At 38.9% G+C, this 20,897-nt stretch overlaps 1 protein-coding gene and 1 long non-coding RNA gene across 4 annotated transcripts in view; one reads left to right on the forward strand and one right to left on the reverse strand.

Annotated features, from left to right (window-relative positions):
- The window catches only part of LOC118553296 (uncharacterized), a 110,384-nt gene extending 102,977 nt beyond the window's left edge, over positions 1 to 7,407 (reverse strand). The window contains exons 1-2 of one of the 2 annotated variants that reach the window (XR_013445663.1): positions 6,664 to 7,407; positions 3,585 to 4,451 (exon numbers count right to left, since the gene is read on the reverse strand). This is a non-coding gene — a long non-coding RNA (uncharacterized LOC118553296). The remainder of the gene's footprint in view (positions 1 to 3,584; positions 4,452 to 6,663) is intronic. The other variant, XR_013445664.1, reaches the window with a different exon arrangement.
- Positions 4,466 to 20,897, forward strand: part of ST8SIA4 (ST8 alpha-N-acetyl-neuraminide alpha-2,8-sialyltransferase 4) — a 97,733-nt gene continuing 81,301 nt past the window's right edge. For both annotated transcript variants that reach the window (XR_013445662.1, XM_036101813.2), the window contains exons 1-2: positions 4,466 to 4,917; positions 11,251 to 11,382. Coding sequence is in view for 1 of the 2 variants with exons in the window: in XM_036101813.2 (XP_035957706.1) it covers positions 4,805 to 4,917; positions 11,251 to 11,382 (245 nt within the window). In the remaining variant the exon portion in view is untranslated. The remainder of the gene's footprint in view (positions 4,918 to 11,250; positions 11,383 to 20,897) is intronic.

A 20,897-nucleotide genomic window follows, 5' to 3' on the forward strand; every position in this document is an offset into this window, starting at 1 on the left:
GAAAGACACTGTCAAGATAATGAGAAGACAAGCCATGAAGTGTAAGAAAATATTTGCAAAAAGAAATATGTGATAAAGGACAGTTATCCAAAATATACAAAGAACTCTTAAATTCAGCAGTAAGAACAACAACCCAGTTTTAAAAAGGACAAAAGATCTGAACAGACATCTCGCCAAAGAAGATATACAGATGGCAAATAAGCATATGAAAAGATGTTCCACATCATATGTCATCAGGAAAATACAAATTAAAACAACAATGAGATACCACTACACACCTATTAGAATGCCCCAAATCCAAAACACTGAAAACACCAAATGCTGATGAAGATGTGGAGCAACACAAATTCTCATTCATTGCTGGTGGGATGGAAAATAGTACAGCCACTTGGAAGACAATTCAGCAGAAAAAACAAGTTCTTTATAAAGTGTCTTATAAAGCTAACAATAGTCTTACCATCTATCTTACCAGCAACTGTGCTCCTTGGTATTTACCCAAACTGCACATGGATGTTTATAGCAGCTTTACTCATAATTGCCCAAACTTGGAAGCAACCAAGGTGTCCTTCAGCAGGTACTCAAATAAACTATAATATATCCAGGCAACGGAATTTTACTTGATGTTAAGAAAAAAAAGAGGTTTCAAGCCATGAAAAAATATGGAGGAATCTTTAAAGCATATTGCTAAGTAAAAGAAACTAATATAAAAGAGCTACATTCTGTATAATTCCAACTATATGACTTCTGGAAAAGGCAAAGCTATGGAGAGAGTAAAGATCAGCCATTGCCTGGGGCTTGGGGGCTGGGGCAGGCATGAATAGCCAGGACACAGAGGATTTTTAGGGCAGGGAAACTATGATACTCTAAGGGTGGACATAGGTCATTATATATCTGTCAAAGCCCATAGAATGTACAAAACCAAGAATGAACCCTAATGTAAACTATGAACTGTGGATGATAATGATATGTCAATGTAGTTTCATTGATTTTAACAAATGTACTGCTCTCGCGTGGGCTGTTGATAGTGGGGGAGTCTGTGCGTGTTTAGAGGAGAGGGTATAAGGGAAGTCTTTATACTTCCTGCTCAATATTGTTGTAAACCTAAACCGTTCTAAAAAATAACTGATTAAAAAAATGTTATGGGCCATTATACTATGATACTCAAAGTGTGTACCCATTTCTTTCCAGCTAAAGAAGAGGGAGCATCCAGCAATTAAAGCATGATTTACATGAAGTTAAAGGATAAAGTAACATTTTAAAACCAGCTGCCATTACCTGCATTATTTATTCATCGGGTTCTGTGTAACTGCAGAATTGTGCTGAATAAAGACAAATGTGTTCTCTTTATTGAAGAGCTTGTAGTCCAAAGATGGAATGGAAATTTAGAAACAACTTTAATTTCTTAGGATCATCAAAAGGGGCATTCTAATGGAAGGAGTTGAGTCCAAAAGACTCTTGTGTCAATAAGATTTCTTACTCAATATTTAGGTTACGGTTCTTGTACCTAGTTGCATATTGAGAAGAATCAGACTATCCTCCGTTTGGCCTGAGTGTTGGCCTGTATGTTTTTTTATTTTACTTTTTTAACCTGACAAATTGTTATGGATGCATATTTCATGAATCTAATCATATTAAACAAGTGACACTAAATTGCACTCTAAACTCAAAATTGTTCAACTATGGGAAAGGGGAATCTCTTGAGTCTCACGGAACCATTATCAGTCATTCAGAAGTGTTCACCTCAATATAAAAGATGTTATGCTTAATGAATACAGAAATAGCAGCATTTTACAGCTGGAGAGTTCATTTTTTTTCTCTTATCGATGTTTAAATTTCTTATGTACCCCCATAACTAGTTCTTGGTGTGTTTTTGTTTTGCTGCTGGTGGGTTTGTTTTGGTCTGTTTGGGCCAGATGAACAGTTCCCCCTAATTTACTTGAAGTTTAATACATGAATTAAACCCACTTTCCTCTTGCAGATTTTCTTGTTACAACTTCCCCATTAGAGAAGACAGTTTGACATTGTAAAACTATAATATATTATGGTCACACTAAAAACTTATGTCCTACTATTCCCTTTTCCCACTTTGTGTTCTAACAATATTGAACTACTTCAAAGTTTCCCAAAGCACCAGCATTTTATTCCTCTCCGGAGTGCACATAATCTTTCCTCTGACTGCAGTGTTGAACCCTCCCTTTGCCGGGCTTGCCCCTCAGGTTTGCAAACCCCAGTTGATGTGTGCCCTCTCCCAGGAAGATCACTTTCCTTGCTCCCAACAACTTAAACATTCCATCTGCTTCTACCCTGTAGTGTACCCAGATAGGAGACACATACTTAAAATGCTGGTGTTAGTTCATGGCGCCACATTGCAACTTAATTCTTTTACAATCTGTCCCCCCGCCCTCCATCTTCCCACAGTGAGCGAACTTCCTCCCTAGTTAGATGCTATATTTTATTCATCTCTGTGTTCCTCTGTCCTCACATATTGCATGGACCATATTAGTTGCTCAAAATATGTTGTATGAATTTAATTAAGTGATGCATATTACTCCATCCCCATCAGCAAGTGTTTTATTTAGAATCCAAAATATTTTGTTTACTGTTTAAAAACCAAATGTTAACCTAAAGAATTTAATTAATTAACCTAAAAAATCCTAACCATGCATTGCCCACCCTCTCCCGGCCCCTATTCCCTTTTAACTTAAATAAGAAGCTGTTTTATTCTTGCAGTTTCTGCTAGTTGAGAAGTCAGTGTGATAGAGACGCTAGCGGGATTTGCCTAGACATCAATAAACTCCAAAGGCTCCCAGTGGGCCACTTGTAGTGTCAATAAAGGCTCATAATTACTTGCTCCTTTGAGCATTTTAGACCCAACCCCCTAGTTCACTCTGCTGCGAAGATGAGGCTTAGCAACTGAGAGGCTCTTAACTTCTTAAACCTTAGGCGAGGAATGGCAAACATTGGCAGGGACCTCAGGATTTTAAGCAAAGGTGCTGGCTGTTATAGTTGTTATCTTAAGCTGTCAGGGGAGTAGTAACTCAGAATTCCCCTTCTTGCTCAGCTCTGTCCAAGGATTGGTGGTGGGCCTCATCATTTCCGGGCTTGGGGAAGTATAAACCCCAGGGGCCAAGAGTGGATGGCAGCTGGAGCCTCTGCACAACCTGAAGGAACAAGTAATTCAATTGAGAGAGGCTGCTGGACCTATGGGAAAGGGGTGGAGAGGGGAAAAAGCGGAGAACTTGGAAACTTTGCTTATAGATGGGGGAAATTCCTGGCTTCCAGATAGGATCTCACACTAGGGGTGCCTCCAGACCCATTCCCACCAGCCAAACCAAGGCATGGGTACAACCCCAACCGGAGCAGCAAGCTTCTCTCTTGGTGAGGGCAAGACCAAAGAAAAGTGAAGGAAGTACTCAGACTGAGGGTTACCCAGGACTTGAAAGTTCCCCTGCCACACAATACAACAGGAGTTAGAAAAACAGTAGGAGGTGAGGAGAGCGTGAACACGGAGGTTAAATACACATCACTGAGACTTTTGAGGAAGAACTTGCCCTTCCTTCTTTCCTTTCTTCTTATCTTCCTACCTTTTTTTTTCCTTTCTTTCTCCTGTGTCTGGATGTACTTGCATTTAAAAAGGATGTCCTTGGGGGCTGCTTTTTCTCAGAATTCTGTTTCTCCGCAGTGAAGTTTAAGGAGGATTGGAGTTTCCTTGACTCCTGCGTGAGGAGTTTCCAAATGGCAATGAAAAAGAGTCACATAAATATCCACAGCGCCTGACACCTCTGTCATCACTTGTTTCCTGCTAGATCCTAAATCGGGGTGGTCATCCACCACCCACCCTGAGTGGGCGATCAGCTAATTGGTTCATGTGTGTATTTGTACTTTCCAGATTGAGCTGTGCACGGAATACAAAACGTCCTCATCCTACTTCCCCCTCCCTACTCCGATTCACTCTACTTGGGAGGGCGTGTGTATGTGCATTCGCGTGTGTATGTCCGAGTGTGTATGTTTAGCAAAGGCGCTAGGAAGAAACTACCCCTTCTGCATCCCTCCCCCCACCTCCGCTCTATACGAAAACGAAAACGAAGCATCTCTCGAGCAAGATGCGTCTCTAATCTGTCCCCAGCTGAGGTGTCCTCTCCACGCTGATAAGGACAGACTATCTCCGCGCTCATCCAGAGAGCTGATGCTTTGGCTTCCCGGGAGGGCGACCTGACTTCCTCCTGGAGCGCTGCGTTCACCCCGGGCTGTGCGAGTGCTGGTGCGTGCGTGCGTGCGAGTGTGTGTGTGTGTGTGTGTGTGTACACCACTGTGAGCTTGTAAGCTTCCTCTCCCGGCGCTGTGCAGGCAGCTCCGGCGACGTTACTCTCCAAGCAGCCGACAGCAACGCGAGGCAGCCGCAGCCTCCGCCCCCTCTGTCTGGTGATTGGCTGGTTTTGCTCATCATTTCCCTGCGAGGAAAAGGGAAGGGCCAGTGACGCCCCTGAACCCAGCTGCAGAAGCGGCCGCCACCTCCAGTGCACAAGGTGTCTCATCTGAGAAGAAACCTGAGCCCCAGGGAGGCAGCGCGGAGCGACCCGAGCAGGGCTGGCGCGAACCGGAAGGGAGAGCGCTGGGCAGCGCTCAAGGACCAGCGGGAGCTCGGCCGCAGCGGACCCTTGCGACCTGCTCCTGAGATCCCGGCTCCACGCTCTCCTCGAATTTTACAGATCTCCCCCCGCGACTGTCTCTCCCCAAAACGGAGCCTTTATATCAAGAGAAGGTGAGGGAGCTGGGGCAACCAGGACTTTCCCGGGCACCCAAGATGCGCTCCATTAGGAAGAGGTGGACGATCTGCACGATAAGTCTGCTCCTGATCTTTTATAAGACAAAAGAAATAGCAAGAACTGAGGAGCACCAGGAGACGCAACTCATCGGGTAAATGCAAAGCTTCATTTCAGGATATAACAAAACAAAACAAACAAACAAACAAAAAAAGTCAAGCCATAAATGAAATGGGAATATAGACGGTAGAGTGAGGGTTGGGATAGTATGTGTGTTCTGATGAGCTTTTGTGTGTTTAGTCTCATGAATTAAATAACAAAGGCTGTTGTTGAGGTGTGTGTGCTTCTCCACGGCGTGTTCCCAGGATGAGTTCAACTTGCCCTGTGTGGTGGTAGTGACAGTTGTGCTGGCGCCGGGGCTCACACGCCCAAGGAGAAGTCACTGCAGAAGTGTCAACAAAGAACGTGCGCCCTTGTCCTTCCTTTTAAGCCCTGGGCAGAACTCAAGAGAGATGTCTTCATTCCCCATGTGGTTGTCCTTCCTTCTTTCTCTGCCCTATCACTCTAAGGAGATAGTAGAGAGAGGTGGCTTCCTGAAAGGCTGAAGTTAAAGCCCAGAAAGCAGGAAATGCGTCTCCTGTTTCTTTCCTCTTCTTTGGCGTTGGATAGATCTGTGTATCATTTGAATTAGAAACTCCAATACAACCAAGGATTCTTCCCTATTTGCTCTTCTGTGGGTAAAACGCATGGGCGTCATGGTTACAGTTTTAGAAACTGGGTACTGTAGCTTCACACAGACTATATTTCTGCTATTTCTTTAGTTTGTCTAAATGAGTTCAGAAGCTTCCCCCACCCCAGTAAGTTCTCTAAATATCGCACTTCCTTCCTCCCTTCCCCTGGCCTCTGTTGCTTTGAAGTTTACCCAGGAGGTGGCTGCAACTTTGTGTTGCTTACATAGCTTGGAAGTGTTTTCTGAGGATGTGAACCTGGTTGTCAACTCTGTTCAAAGTCCTGTTTCGGAAATCCTCCCTCATCCGGAGGCGTCCGCTATCGGAAACTCCACACTGGCAGATGCCAGCCTGGTTTTCATGTTCCCTGGCATTTATTAAAACGAAGATAGAGCCCTTGCCAGTGTGTGTGTGTGTGTGTGTGTGTGTGCGCGCGCGCGCATATGTGCGCATGTAAAGACTGCTAAAACGTGCACGCGTGCACAAATACACACACACAAACTTCATGCACTCGATTTAATATTCCTGCTCCTCCCTAAGTAATGAGTATTTAAGTGAGCAAGACGGAGGCTTACACTTAACAGAGAATTTGCTGTTTTATAGGAAACTAAGCAGAAGTACAGTCGAAAGGGACTGGAAGGGAATGAAAAAGCAAATAAAGAATGAGCTGGATGGTCGTTATGCATCGACAAATCTACAAATGGTCTATTCTGGAAAAGAAAAAAAAAATCCTAACTATATGAGGTCGCTTACACAGGGAGTGGGTGGGTTGAAAACGCAGCCTAGCTCAATTGTCAGCAAAGCAGGACTCTGGGCTGGGGCGGGGGCATGCAAGGCAGACCTGTGCTTCCCAGGCAGACAAAGGGGTCTCGGGGAAGGTGATAAAGCGGCGCGTGGGGGAGAGGCGGAGGCTGGGCGTGGGGGTCGAGGCTCTTTGTTCCCTTACGGGCTGGTGGGCTCGGAACACAAGCGTGAGCCCAGACAAAGCCGCCAAGCCTCGCCAGAACTCTGAGGGTTCGGGCCCTCGGCTGGCTGAGGAGCAGGAGTGGGCGGACCAGTGAGGTGGACAGGGGGCGTCCCATGCCGTCCAGGAGCCCTCTCCCGGCCTCCCTAAACCGCCGCCGCCAGGAAGGGGGCGCACACCCCGTGTCCCTCGCAGGGAAATGACCGACCTGGGACGCTCCACATTTCCCGGGCAACCTTCCTCCTGTGGCCCTTTCCTGGACGCCGCGGGCCGGTGGGCACCGACGAGGAGCAGGCGGGCGCAGGCACCGGCTCCGCGGTTGGGCTAGCTCCGCTGGGTTTCGCTCGCCCCCTCTTGGGGCTGAGCTGCGGTTGCTCGCCTGCTCCTCTGAGAAAGCATGAGGCGGGCGCGTGAGTTAATCAAACAGGAAGCGAGGTACGCACGCACCGGCTACCTCCCCTCCTCCGAGAGAGCTGGCAGCGAGGGTGGAAGAATGAGTGAGGAGACAGGTTAGAGCCTTTATTTCGGGAACCGGGTCCCGTCTTAAAAAAAAAAAAAAAAAATCACTTCTACGGCTCTGTGGGCAACTAGGCTCCTCCTCCTTAATTAAAACCCGCAATTACGGTGGTGCGGGGGAAGGGCTGAGAGCCGCCTGCGGGCGCCGCGCTTCTCGCGCCCTGCAGCTCCCCCGCCGCCTCGGCCGGCGCCCGCTCTGCCCTGCCTCGGCGCACTTGGCGCTGCCCGGAAAATGCGGCCACAGCCAGTCCGCCTGAGCGCTCTTTCCGTTTTCCCTCAAGGTGGAACGTTCGGTGGAAAAGCTTGTGATACTAGTTCGTGATTTCGTTTCAACTTCCAAATAGTGCTTCTAGTGGAGGAGTTGACTCATCCAACGACCTAATGATCTCATTGACTCTAGTTCTACCCCCAAGCCATTTAGAGGGGCTAGTTTTGAGATGAGTAGAGTGGAGATTTGGCCCAGATCATTGAAAAATGAGGTAACAGGCAATCTCAGACCTTTGGGAGGTACTGCATGACTTGAGAGTGGGCAGTAGGTTCAGTTAAGGGCCTTCCACAATCCTTGTACCTTAGAACCCCCCCCCGCCAAAATCCCTCCTCATATTTCGTTTTCCTGCTACCATTTGCAATATGCAGGCAGTTTCTTTATTCCACCTCCCCCTCTTAACTGGAGGTCCCATCTAGAGTGAGTGCAGCGTTGTTCTTATATACAATATTGAGCAGTCATTCCACGCAGAAGAGAACACCAGCACAACTTTCCTGCCTACCATCCACGTTCTCATATCTCCAGAGGAATACTAAAAGCATGGTTTTTATAAGGAATTATTTGAGAATAGGTCACGTACTTATTGGAAATTTAACCTTTCATGCAAACCTATTAATTGCCTGGTATGATTACTAGTTAATAAAGTTTAACTCAAAAGGCATGAGGCTATAAAGTGGTTTATCCTTGACATATATATATATATATATATATGTGTGTGTGTGTTTGTGTGTGTGTGTGTGTATGTATATGTTTTTTCATAACTGGAAAAATGGCACTTGCCTCACAATTGACCCATGATTTCACTGACTTTGTGTGCTCTTTGGGTATAATTGTGTTAACTTAAGGGTCTTACAGATAAAAATATGTGGGTGTGCTTGTTTAATAAGATAATGTATTTGAAAGTGTGGCATAAACTTAAATATTTATCACACAAGTATTTGTTTTGATTGCGATTCCTTAAAACTTGCCACATACTGTGCTCCTAGTTGACCACAAATGAGACTAATTTTCTTATCATCTAGAGATTTCCTTTTTAATTTGACTGTGTACTTTGTCTCACGAAATAATTGTCCATATGAATTCTGAAACTTATGATAATATTGACAGTGGAGATAAGCATTCATAGTTAGAATACTGCCATTGTCAGCAAAGTTAGTTCCAGTTGGTTCTAGGGTAGAACCCACTTATCAATCAGGAAACCCACGATCTGTTTCATTTGAAATTCTACTAAAAACCATAAGCAGTAGGTTAAGGTAGTACATCTCATCTTAATTTTTAGTTGTTTGACACTTAGGGAATGAAGACACCAAATTGCCTGCTGTTGCTATTCAGGCTTAGTTTGATGCAAGTTGTTTTCTTTTGAATGACTTTTATAATTTTATATTAAGGAGGAAATTTAACCTAGTTCATGGGGAACACATTCATTCCAAAGCCAAGTTATGAAGAGTTTTCAGTGGGGTTGAATGTGGGGCTTTTGGGACCTAATCTCAAGAAACAAAATTATATTTGTTATGTACTGCAGAATTAATAGAATGAGTTGTAGTGATGCCTGGCAACTCATATTTCAAAGAGAAAAATATTTGTAAAAACTAGTAACATAACTGATGATTAAATTCTGTCACTACCATCATTGTAAGGTTTTCTTAGCTCAACATAAGCAGGATTACTTTATAAAATATATTGCTTTATGCTGCATTATTTCCCTGATGTGTTTTGTGATTTTCTCTTTAGAAGTATATGTTGGATATTCCTGTATATAGCCCTATGCAAGAAATGTTTTCAGTGCAGCTGTATAGTAATTGGGTTTGATCTGGAATGAAAAACTAGTAGGGGGTGGCAACATCCTTCATGCTTTGCATTAAAGGAAAAGCCTTTCTAAGACAGAATACTACCAAGGTCACAAATGGAAACATCCCTTGGGACTCATTTAACTTTATACAAAGAAATTTGCTCCAGGGACTCAGATTGCACTAAGTCTAGCCTTCTTACATAGGAATTCCATCTACTTCAAGAAGTGGGACTAGTTGTAGCTATTTTCATTCAAAGTTCTTTCCAGGAATGAAACTGAATTTTGGTTTATCATCAGTTCAGTGAAAACAGTTCAAAGGGCAGAGTTATATGGTAGTATTTCATTAATATAAAACTGATTTAAACTTTTAAAGCACTTTTTTTTTTTTAAGTCTTGGAGGTTCTGAAAAGCCTCCATATAACTAAATACATCAAAGCAATTATTTTGCAATGCAAAATGTACCTTTAGCTACATGTCAGCGAAACAATCTTCCACAGATATTTAAGAATGCCAGCCCATGTATATTTTTACTTCTCCTATGAAAGTTAATTGGTGGTAAAATAATTGTTATAATTATGGCAATCTGTGGTTAGAAAAAGATGATATTAACAATCCAGTTAACAAGATGAAGATAGGAGAAAAATCCCTACCCTTAGAAATGGTGAGAGTTTGTACCCATATTCTTGAAGGCATATCTCCAAAAGTGTGAAGGTTAGGTTCTGTATATATCCGTGTTCTCATTCATATGTAGTTATTATCATTAAACATGTAATATAAAAATTGACTTCTGGGCCACTGAGTAGTAAATTGCACCCTATGTTTCCTAGCATCTTAAGTTACCTCTATAAAATGATTATTATTGGCCATGCATAGGCATGCAAATGTATCATTTTCATCAGTAGGATAGTTTAAAATATTGATTTTTATGAGTTCTAAATTTCACAGGGAGTAGTTGCATATGATGCTTTGAGTTGCTTCAAATTGGTACATGTTTAAAAAAGAATGCAAACCAAAATACCAAACTATAAACCTCTAATTACAGAATTCATCTAACAGCTGTTACACAGGCAATGTTTCCATTGATAGTAGGAGAGGATTGCCTACATAATGAACACAGTTTTAGACTTTGTGACTGAGCAAATAGTCATATTACTTTTTAACTCTATTTTTGAGATTTTAAAAAAGTAAGAGTTAACATGTAAAGAAATAAATGCAGATACTGAAAGGGCTATACCATAAACAGATAACATTTTGTTTCTCTGAGTATGGGTTTTAGGCTATAAAGTACTAAGAAAATAGTCTATTGAACAATAAACTGGTTCTCCTATAACTGTCCTAGTGATACAAATGCTGTCATAGGTATCTGTCACTGTCAGCACTATGACCAGCACCACCACGCCACCTATATACTTGCCTGACAGTATTGATTGAAAGGGATAGCACAGTTGATTGTGTGTGTGTGATGTAATGGAAAATACCATTAAAAATGGCTACTGAATGAGTTTTCTTTCTCCTCATTGCAATCTGTCTCCCCACCACCAACAATCAGGAGAGTGTCTCATTGTTGCAATGATTTGGGACTCAACGTAATTTTAGAAATTAGCACTTCAATAGTGCTTTATAAATTACTTTCACATACAGACTCCCACTGAATTCTCACAAAGTCATTGCATGGTAGATAATGTTATTGCAATTTTCAAGATAAGGCAAGGCCACTGTGGCCTAGAAAGAGAATATTATCCAAGGACATATAGGTTAGCAAGTGAAAGAATCACCAGCATGCCCAGATCACCTGATATTCCGAAGTCTTCTTACTCCAAAACAAAATCTCTTTCCATTGTAAAAAAAATAAAATTACAATCTTGAGAGTCACAATTATACAGATGCAGGAGAAGTGGCCAAACTTCCTGTCTCTATTGTTAAACACAACAGGGAGGGAGGATCGAGTTTGAAGACAAGTTTCTTTTTTCTTTAAACACCACAAAGACCTTTTCTTTATATGAAAAATGTTTTTATTTCAAAGAGAATAAGGGTAAAGATTGTCCTGATAAAGTCATATTCTCTTATTTCTTATAATACCTTTCATCAATCTCATACCTTGTCTACCATGTAGAAAAATTTGTATCGACAATTTGTAATCAGTAATCCAAATCAAATTATGTATTATGCTACTTAGATAAAATCCTTCTTACTTTCACAGAGCTGGCATTTTTGTTTGGTTTCAGAGATGGTGAACTGTGTTTGAGTCGATCCCTTGTCAATAGTTCTGATAAAATCATTCGAAAGGCTGGCTCTTCAATCTTCCAGCACTCTGTAGAAGGTTGGAAAATCAATTCCTCTTTGGTCCTGGAAATAAGGTGAGTTTCTTTAATAAGCCATAATAAATTTCACATCATGTTCTCGAATACATTGGGCTTGGCAAACTTATATTGAATGCTTGATTTACAGTTTAAGTATGAATACTTTAATAAAAGAGTGAACCAGCTCTACTTAATGTTGATCAATGAAGGATATGAAACCATAAAACTGAAATCATTATGCAGTCAGAAATTTAAGGATGAATATGTGAGTTTTGAATATACTGTCTTTATTCTAATGGAATAAAATATTCAACGGAATACTAACATTTAATAGACTTTTTTTTATTCTATTACTCAGGATGGACATATATTTTGAGAATTATCTTTAACTTCTTTATTAAGTCTTCATACATTTCTTCTATCTTTTCACACTGGATGAAAGTAGAGCCTATCCAACTCCTATTTTGCTGACTATTCTAAATAAATTTTATTTACTCTATAGATGGATATTTCTATGTGAGTTTCTGTAATAAAAGTCTCAGTAATTATATCCTAAATTGACAAAAGTCAGAAAATGAATTTTCTAGAGTACTGGTTTATTCTTTGTAAGATTTTGGCATTTTGCCTGAAACAAGCTCTCGAAATCAAACTCAAGGCCTGCATATATCTATTATATCTTATTTTCTTCTGGTACAATTCTACAACTAATAAGAAGGTTAGGGCCAGACCTTCCTGAGCATGGAGGAAGCGAACACATCATGTTTTCCTGCAACTACGTTGCTATATTGGTTGATGTGTTGAAATCAGAGCATTTCAGTAAATCAAACTCTTTGAAAGTTTTAGAGAACTATCCTTTACATAATAAAATCATTGCAATTTCATATTGGCAAAATTCTAATTATTCAATGAATGGACATTACTGCACAGATTTTGTAAGTCATTACTAGGATAAGCCATTGCTCTGTCTGTCTGGGTTTCTATCTACTCACTTCTTGGATCATACCTACATGTCATGTAGATTATGAGCACCTTGCGGGAAGAGTCTACTAACACTCATCTTCAGAGTATGCATAGCAGTTCATAAAATGCTTTGTGGCAAAGACACTCACTCCATGTTGAAATACACTTGAAAGATTGGAAAATTTTTAAAAAGATGGGTGCCAGGGAAATGCAGGAATAGTTTGTTTTGAAGCTTTGGAAGTGGCTGGAATGGGAAATGAATCAAACCATGGCAATATCAAATAGTGTGTACTTGGTTGCTTTTAGTTATGGGAAATTTTGTGTATTTGTAGGCAGAGTACAAGAATGAGGAGATGAGTAGGGTCTGATGACAGAGTCTATAAATTGGTGTCTTTTGGGTAGAATATGGTCAGCAAGCAAGATTTATTTCAACTGGATAAATAAAAACCCTTAAAACCAATATTAAAATTAGGAGATTCCTTTAAAAGTACAGATTTCCATATACTCTTAAGAAAATGAAAAATTTGACAACTCTGGTCATAAATACAGGCATAGTTTAGTTTAGAACAGAATAAGGATTCATATTTCTTGGAGGTAGATATTGGAAGGAGAGAATTATGGGTGATTTATAAAGGAAATATTTGATCTATAAGGATGTCTCAAAAGGAACTTTCAGGGGCGCCTGGGTGGCTCAGCCGTTTAGCGTCTGCCTTCGGCTCAGGTCATGATCCCAGGGTCCTGGGATCGAGCCCCGCATCGGGCTCCTTGCTCAGCAGGGAAGCCTGCTTCTCGCTCTCCCACTCCCCCTGCTTGTGTTCCCTCTCTCGCTGTCTCTCTCTCTCTGTCAAAAAATAAATAAAAATTAAAAAAAAAAAAAAAGGAACTTTCAAACTGAAAGATTTAGCAAGAAGGGAGGCAATTAGGTAAGGCTATGCAGATCAGGTAAAAGAAAGTAATGGAAGAAAGTAAAGTAAAATAAGAAATTGTAATAGTTTAATTAATATATCTAAATATTATATCAGATAAGGTAAAGTCTAATAAGTAAATTCAAAAAGTAATTAGCAATAGTTTAAGTAATATATACTTCCTAGTATCTATACAAAAATGAGGCTACAGAGGTACATTTTGCTATTTTTAAGATATTCAAGCTAAGGGTATTAAATATAAATTGAGCCAAGCAAATCAGTATTACAATTTTACAAATTAATGAAGATTGCATTCATATCTGTGAAGGTGATCCGTTTTCAAAAATAACAGATGATATTACGTATGAAATGTTAGTACTCTTTTCGTATGATTCTCCTTAACAGATAAAGAAGTAAACAATAAAAAATTGAGCAAATATTGAATAATACATACAAAGTTGTCACTTCCTTACAAGGAAACAATAATTTGTAAAACTATTATTGTACAACATGATACAGTTCATAAAAATTATAATTGCCTATAGCATTAGTGATTTGTGAGTATTAATCAGCTTGACACCTGTAATAAAAAATTTAGAATATGAAAATGTCCTATTGTTAGCTTAGCTCTTGTTTTTCATACTGGAAACTAATGATAAACTAATTTGGATTATTATCTTTCTTTATTTCTTCCCCACATCTGTAACATTTATGAAGAACCACATTACTTGGTTTCTGTGAGTGGGTGTGGGCATATTTTACAAGTGTTTTTAAAATTCTACTTTGAAGTTTTGATTAAGATATTACAACTAATCATTTTTGATCTTACATGATTAAACCATGCTTACAAATCTTTCTCATTTTAAAAATCTCATTAAACTTATAATGCTCTTGTAACATTCCTAATAAACTATTTATCTATTTGTATTAACATGTGAAGCAGTCACTGATGATAAGTTGTTTTTCCCTACATTTGTAGAAATGATTTTTTTCTTATTACTAATTTTTTCAACCCTATATATACTCTGCTACTTTCATAAACACAGCAAGAGTTAATTCATATATGTTCATCAAACAACTGTACCTCTGGGGAGTTTTTTGAGAGAGATGGTTCCACTTTCATGGTGCTTTGGAAATTCATCAAGATTTAGAAGAGTTTATCCATTCCACAGCTAACTTCACAATTAAAATAATTACCTTGGTTAAGGACTTGATTTTATTGGTAGTAGTTTGTTCTTTGTTATTGTAAGCTAGGAAATGACATATTTGGGGTTCCTTGGTGGTTCAGTCAGTTGAGCGTCTGTCTTCAGTTCAGGTCATGATCCCAGGGTCCAGGGATTGATGAGCCCCACATCAGGCTCCCTGCTCCGCAAAGAGCTTGTTTCTCCCTCTCCTGCTCCCCCTGCTTGTGCTCTCTCTCTTTCTCTCTCTCTGTCAAATAAATAAATAAAATCTTAAAAAAAAAGAAATGACATATTTAAAATGTATCAGATGTTTGTGAGTAAATCTATAAACATTGTACCAAGAGAGTATTTGGTCATGTCCAACACTTGTGACTTGACCCTTTTTTCCCCATCTTTGGGTTGTTTCTTTTCTTTGTTTTCCCCTCATTCTTCATATGCTGAATAGAAACCTAAGGAATTACAATACCAGATGTGGATGCATAGAGATATATGAGCTCAACTACTCATCAAGGCACATCATAATTAGAAGGACTATTTTCAAGTTAATATCATCAGATGTCAAGGTTTTTAAACAGATCAAACTCGCAGGTTAACTAAACTTAACTGCAAATTTATATATGCTTACCTACCAAAAAGAACTTGCTGTTGCATGCATTGATTTACTTTAGAGAAAGGTCCACATACAATTCTTCTACTTACTCTGTTCAGTAAGTAGCCAGAGGAGCACATCTTAGGTCATACAACTTGTTAGTGGCAGAGTCAAGCTTCAAAGCTAGGCCTATCTAACTAGAACCAAAGGTCTTATCATGAAACAAATTTCTTGGAAGACTCTATTTTAATACTAAAAATGCAGCCTTATGCAGTACACACAATGGAGAGTTTTTTTTGCTCCAAAATAATAAAATATAGTATTCATCCGTATTACTAAATGCTGGGTCAAATAATCAAATGGCCATCTGAGGTGTAAATTAAACTAAAAAATGCTTTTCTTCAAGCATTTTGAGGCCATTTTGCCTTTTCATTTGGCTGCGTAGGATTTTTCTTTGCTACTAGAATATCTTTCTATAACAGCTGGGACCCTAAGCTCAGAAGCCCTAACAAGCTACAGGTTATGTTCTTTCAGTGCTTTGAAGAATCTTGCCTTGCCAAAATAATCTTTGAGACAAAAAATTGTGTGTTCTCTCTGCTTTTTTGTAGGCATAATGAAACACTCGGCACTTCTTAAACCTTTTTAAATTTCTTTTTAGTAAACCACGTTAGTAACAATTGAATTGATTTGGTGATTTTTGTCTGAAGTCCAAAGTTTGCAAAAACTGATTCCTAATACATGTATCATAACCTAATTTGCTTCTCAACTTGTGATGCATTCCAGCTGTAAGATTTGTCTTAACAATACTCGCTGATGGAGTCAACAGTGTCATTTAGATTAAATTTTAGTTGCCACAGCACGTATGCTTGTTGTTGACAAGAAACCTACAGAGAAGAAAGAGTGGCACCTGGTGATAGGTTAGCTATATTTAACATTTCACAAGTGAAAACAATGTTTAGTAAATTAATTCTCTGGAACTCTGCAGCTGCTATTTCAAGTGATGTGTGATGTTGAAAGGGAAGTTCTAGTTGAAAATTCAGTTGAAAAGTTTCTGTATAAAATCTATTCCTGTCCGTTGAACAGTCTCAACCAGCCTTTCAGTTTAAACCAGCATTGCCTAACAAAAAATAATCTTTATGACTAAGATTTTTAGTCTCACTGAAAGTGAAACATATTTTTAGATTCTTTCAGTTATCTTTAACATTAAGACAGTTGCTGAATTTAGGTTTTTGCTTATTAATAGGGTTTCAAAAGTTAATTATGCCCACAAAATGACAGTTAAAGACCTATAAGGGATCTTTTTTGTTGTTGCTCTTTGCAGTCAAACACAGAAAACACAACCCCTGCTTTAAATATCTGGTAATGACTGGATCACCTATCAGGAAAACTAGTATTGAGACAGCCTGCATATTAAACTTAGCTTTTGTTGATTCATGTTTCTTTCTTTTTTTTTATTTTTTTAAAGATTTTATTTATTTATTTGACAGAGAGAGACATAGCGAGGGGGAGTGGGAGAGGGAGAAGCAGGCCTCCCGCGGAGCAGGGAGCCCAATGCGGGCTTGATCCCAGGACCCTGTGATCATGACCTGAGCCGAAGGCAGACGCTTAACGACTGAGCTACCCAGGCTCCCCAATTCATGTTTCTTTAGAACCCAGAAGTTAAACTGAATTTCCTTTCTATCTCTCTCATTCTGAAATAATTTTGTTTAATCTGCTCTCTTCATTTATGTCAATTATCTGAGCAAAAGCATGTATGTTCTTGGTGATACTGAAAATATTGTTCAGTTCACTGTAAGAGTTTTTCATGCTTCCAATGACATTTAATTATATTTAAGCACTAGTTTTCTTTTTTTCATATATTTACAGTGTGAATAACAACTAGACTTAGCAAATCCACAGAACTTTTTATAGTCCATTACATCTATAATCTAAAAAATGCCTAGTGGTGCCTGGGTGGCTCAGTTGGTTAAATGTCTGCCTTGGGCTCAGGTCATGATCCCAGGGTCCCTAGGATCTGGCCCGAGTCCGGCTCTGTGCTCAGAAAAAGTCTGCTTGTCCCTCTCCCTCTTCTCTCCCCACCTGCCACACTTGTGCGCATGCTCTCTCTCTATCTCTTTCAATAACTAAAAGTCTTAAAAAAAATAAAAAATAAAATAAAAAATGCCTACAGCTTGCTAGGGAGGAAAAAAAAACCCTAACCTTTCCTTACTGTTTCCAAAAAAAATATTAAGCATTGAAGCCACAATACTGCTCACTCAGAGTAATTATTTTCAGTTTTTCTTGAATCCTACACCAGGAATCTTAGCTCAAATAATTTTCCATGCATAGATGTAAGCCCTAAGATGGAAACTAAACGTTTAGTTCAATATAAGAAAAAGAACTTACTGGAGACATTCAAGGTTTCCTTTCACCCTTCTTTCAGTTTAAAAACGCAAATACTGCTCTAACAGAATAAACAATTGTTGAGCCTATAAAACAGTTTTGGAAGAACACATAGTATTATCTGAGTTTAATAATTATGCCGTTTATCTCAAGAGTTAGGCAATGTGGTATCTTTTGAAATTTCGCTGAACTTTTTTTTTTTTCTTTAAAGATTTTATTTATTTATTTGAGAGAGAAAGAGAGCACAAGCCCAGGGAGGGGCAGAGGGAGAGGGAGAAGCAGGCTCCCCACTAAGTAGGGAACCCTACACAGGGCTCAATCTCAGGACCCTGGTGTCATGACCTGAGCCCAAGGCAGATGCTTAACCAACTGAGCCACACAGGCACCCCTGAAATTTCGCTGAACTCATTGTCCACTTTTTTATATCAATTTTTGCTAAGAGTGAACAAATTAAAGATGTTCTATTATACTCAGGAATGTAAAAGACCTATGTTTAAATATTTTGTTGTTAAATTTCTATAACACAGCAAAGGTTCTGTTATTGGAAAGTCCCTTGTGCTATCAGTTGACAAGCATTTGAGTGTTAGCTTGTTTCGTGAATAAAGGTGTTTTCCCCTTTTGGATTTCCAAGTTAAAAAGTCTTCTTTCAAATCTGGATATCTGGTCTATTCACATCACACTTGGAAACATTTCACTACTTGTGAGTTACATCTTCAAGTATCTATAACACTACCTTTAAACTATGTTCAAAGGAAAATTATAATACCAGCTAGTTTGGCGATTTGACCACATCCGTGCAGCTTTTATTTTAGAGCCAGCCTTGTCATTTCCACAGGAAATGAGATTTTTTTTGAAATACAGGTGTCAGGCATTACTACATTTTTTCCCCAAACAAACAAGTGGTAGTTAATAAGTATGTACAAAAGTTTCTATGGATTGCTGTTCTTGGTGCTAGATAACTTTTGCAAAGAATTATATGTGCTTAACATAAGAAGAGACTTGTCAGTTTTCTGCAGTTCACACACCCAAAAGTTGCTGATTTCTCTGGCAATTGTCTTCATATGTAATCTGTACTTTGTTAATATGAACTGTTATGGTGCCTGATAGCATTACTATTAATTTTTAAGTTTCATTTGTAGGGCATTTATACAGATTTTCATCTATAAATTCTACTTACGAACCTGATATTCTGATTGAAGAAAAAAATTCAATAAATATTTTCTTTTCCAGAGAGTTAATGAACATATCCCTTGTGTATCAAACCTGGTCAAACAAAGTTTTCAGTCAACTGGTTTTCTAATAAGACTACACATTAAACTGGGACCTATTTAAAGCAAACCAAAATTAAACAAAAATAAAGATTTAAGTTATTTTCCATCCCTTCTTGCTAGTCATGCTTCTGGCTTGTAAGTGTGATTGGGAGAATTGCCCTTTTGGTGGAGTAATGGGAATAGGTCATATTGTGCTCAGTAATAGCATTTATGAATGCGGTAGAGCTTAAACAGTAATAGCACCAAAGGAAAACATGTCTGTCATATCTTAAATGTTATAATAATGGTATTGTTTTTAGCACTCTGAAAATACAAGCTCACAATAAGAGCACTTCAGTAACTAATATCCAATTTCCAGTCTGGAGAGAGCTTTCTCAGATTGCTTCTAGCTGGTATATGTTTGGTAGCTTGAGGATGAGGTGAAGTCAGATTTCTGTAGGAAGGCTTATAGTTTCTTTGGCCATATATTTCCCTCACAAACTTAGGCTCCTGGGCCATTTCCTTGTACTTAATTACTGGTATAAATAACTGCACCCAAAGGTTTCTTCTGAACAGTTCTTCAGCCTCTGAGTCTCCTCTATTCTAGCCTAACCCTCTTTCCCTTAATTTCCCTCCTAACTCATTTGAATCTATAAACTTACGTAGGAAGGATGACTCTTGTTCCTGGGATGGCTCTGATCTACAGTTGTATCTCTTGCTAAGTGGGGTATTAGAAACATTTTGGAGGTCCCAATTTCCAGACTTTCACACAGTTTACATACAGGCCATTGCCAGAGATATTCCTTTCCTTCTGAGCTTGCAACTTGGCTATCTCATGCCTGACTTTGCATCTTCTATTGCCTTGCTAGAAGGAGCAACTAACATAAAACAGCATAGAAACTCTTTTTAACCATTTCTCCAAGAGCAACAGGTTTATTAGATATAGGATTTGACTCCAAAATTATTGCAGACCATCATTTTATTAGGTGCTTTGCTATATCATGCCAAGGTCGCTAGCTTTCCAGCCAGCTATAGCTTTATTTTCATTTTCCATCATCTAACTTAGCATTTACATATTTGTTTATACAGCATCTCACATCTGTTATCAGTTTCTTTATTATGTATGGGATAGGCTAAGCTTCCATCAAAAAAGAGTGCTATCTTAAAATACAATGGATCAAACATGTTGGAAGTTTATTTCTCTCTTGTATATCCATGCACATTATCCACTCATATCCCACGTAAGAAAACTCACATGACCAAAACCAGCTGCACTTGAGTTTGGAAACTTGCAAATTTTCTAGCTGAGGAGTCATGTGCCTGAGTAAAACTTAGAAGATTCAAATACTAAAAGGAAGACTGGAAGGAAGAACACTAAGGAACAATTAGCTGTCTCTGCCGGGCATAGTGTGGTGTTCTATCTATCCATTTTTTCCTCTAACATACCCATTTTTCTTCCTGGATTCTTGAGCTTCAAAGGGCTTTCATATACTATAGTTTTATTCTTCTTCAAATAATTGTAATATACACATGATTTGGATTAATGTATATAAATTTATTGGGAAGTTTAATCCTTTTCATAGAGTTAAGTAAGATATAATTCCAAACCATTTTATTTCTATTTACCTTAACTAGACAACACTGAACAAAACAAAATGACTATAGAGAATTAATTAAAGCTAGCAGAATATCTAGTTATGCAAAGTCAAGTCATGGTATTTTCATTTTATTTAATAAACAAATTTTTCTTATTTTTTTCTTCAAGTTTTTATTTAAATTGTCTTTAGTTAACATATAGTGTAATATTGGTTTCAGGAGTAGAATCTAGTGATTCATCACTTATATGTAACACCCAGTGCTCATCACAAGTGCCCTCTTTTAATACCCATCAGCCATTTAGCCCATCTCCCTGCCCACCTCCCCTCCAGCAACCCTCAGTTTGTTCTATATAGTTAAGATTCTCTTATGGGTTTGCCTCCCTCTTTTTTTTCCCCCTTCCCCTATTTTCATCTGTTTTGTTTCTTAAATTCCACATACGAGTGAAATCATATGGTATTTGTCTTTCTCTGACTGATTTTGCTTAGTATAATATACTCTAGCTCCATCCACCTTGTTGCAAATGGCAAGATTTTATTCTTTTTGATGGCTGAGTGTATCTATCACATCTTCTTTATTCTTTATCCATTTATCAGTGGATGGACATCTGGGCTCTTTCCATAATTTGGCTATTGGTAACAGTGTCTATAAACAGTGGGGTGTATGTGCCCCTTTGAGTAAGTATTTTTGTATCCTTTGGGTAAAT

Source organism: Halichoerus grypus, chromosome 2 (assembly GCF_964656455.1).
Source record: "Halichoerus grypus chromosome 2, mHalGry1.hap1.1, whole genome shotgun sequence".
Lineage (NCBI taxonomy): Eukaryota > Metazoa > Chordata > Mammalia > Carnivora > Phocidae > Halichoerus > Halichoerus grypus.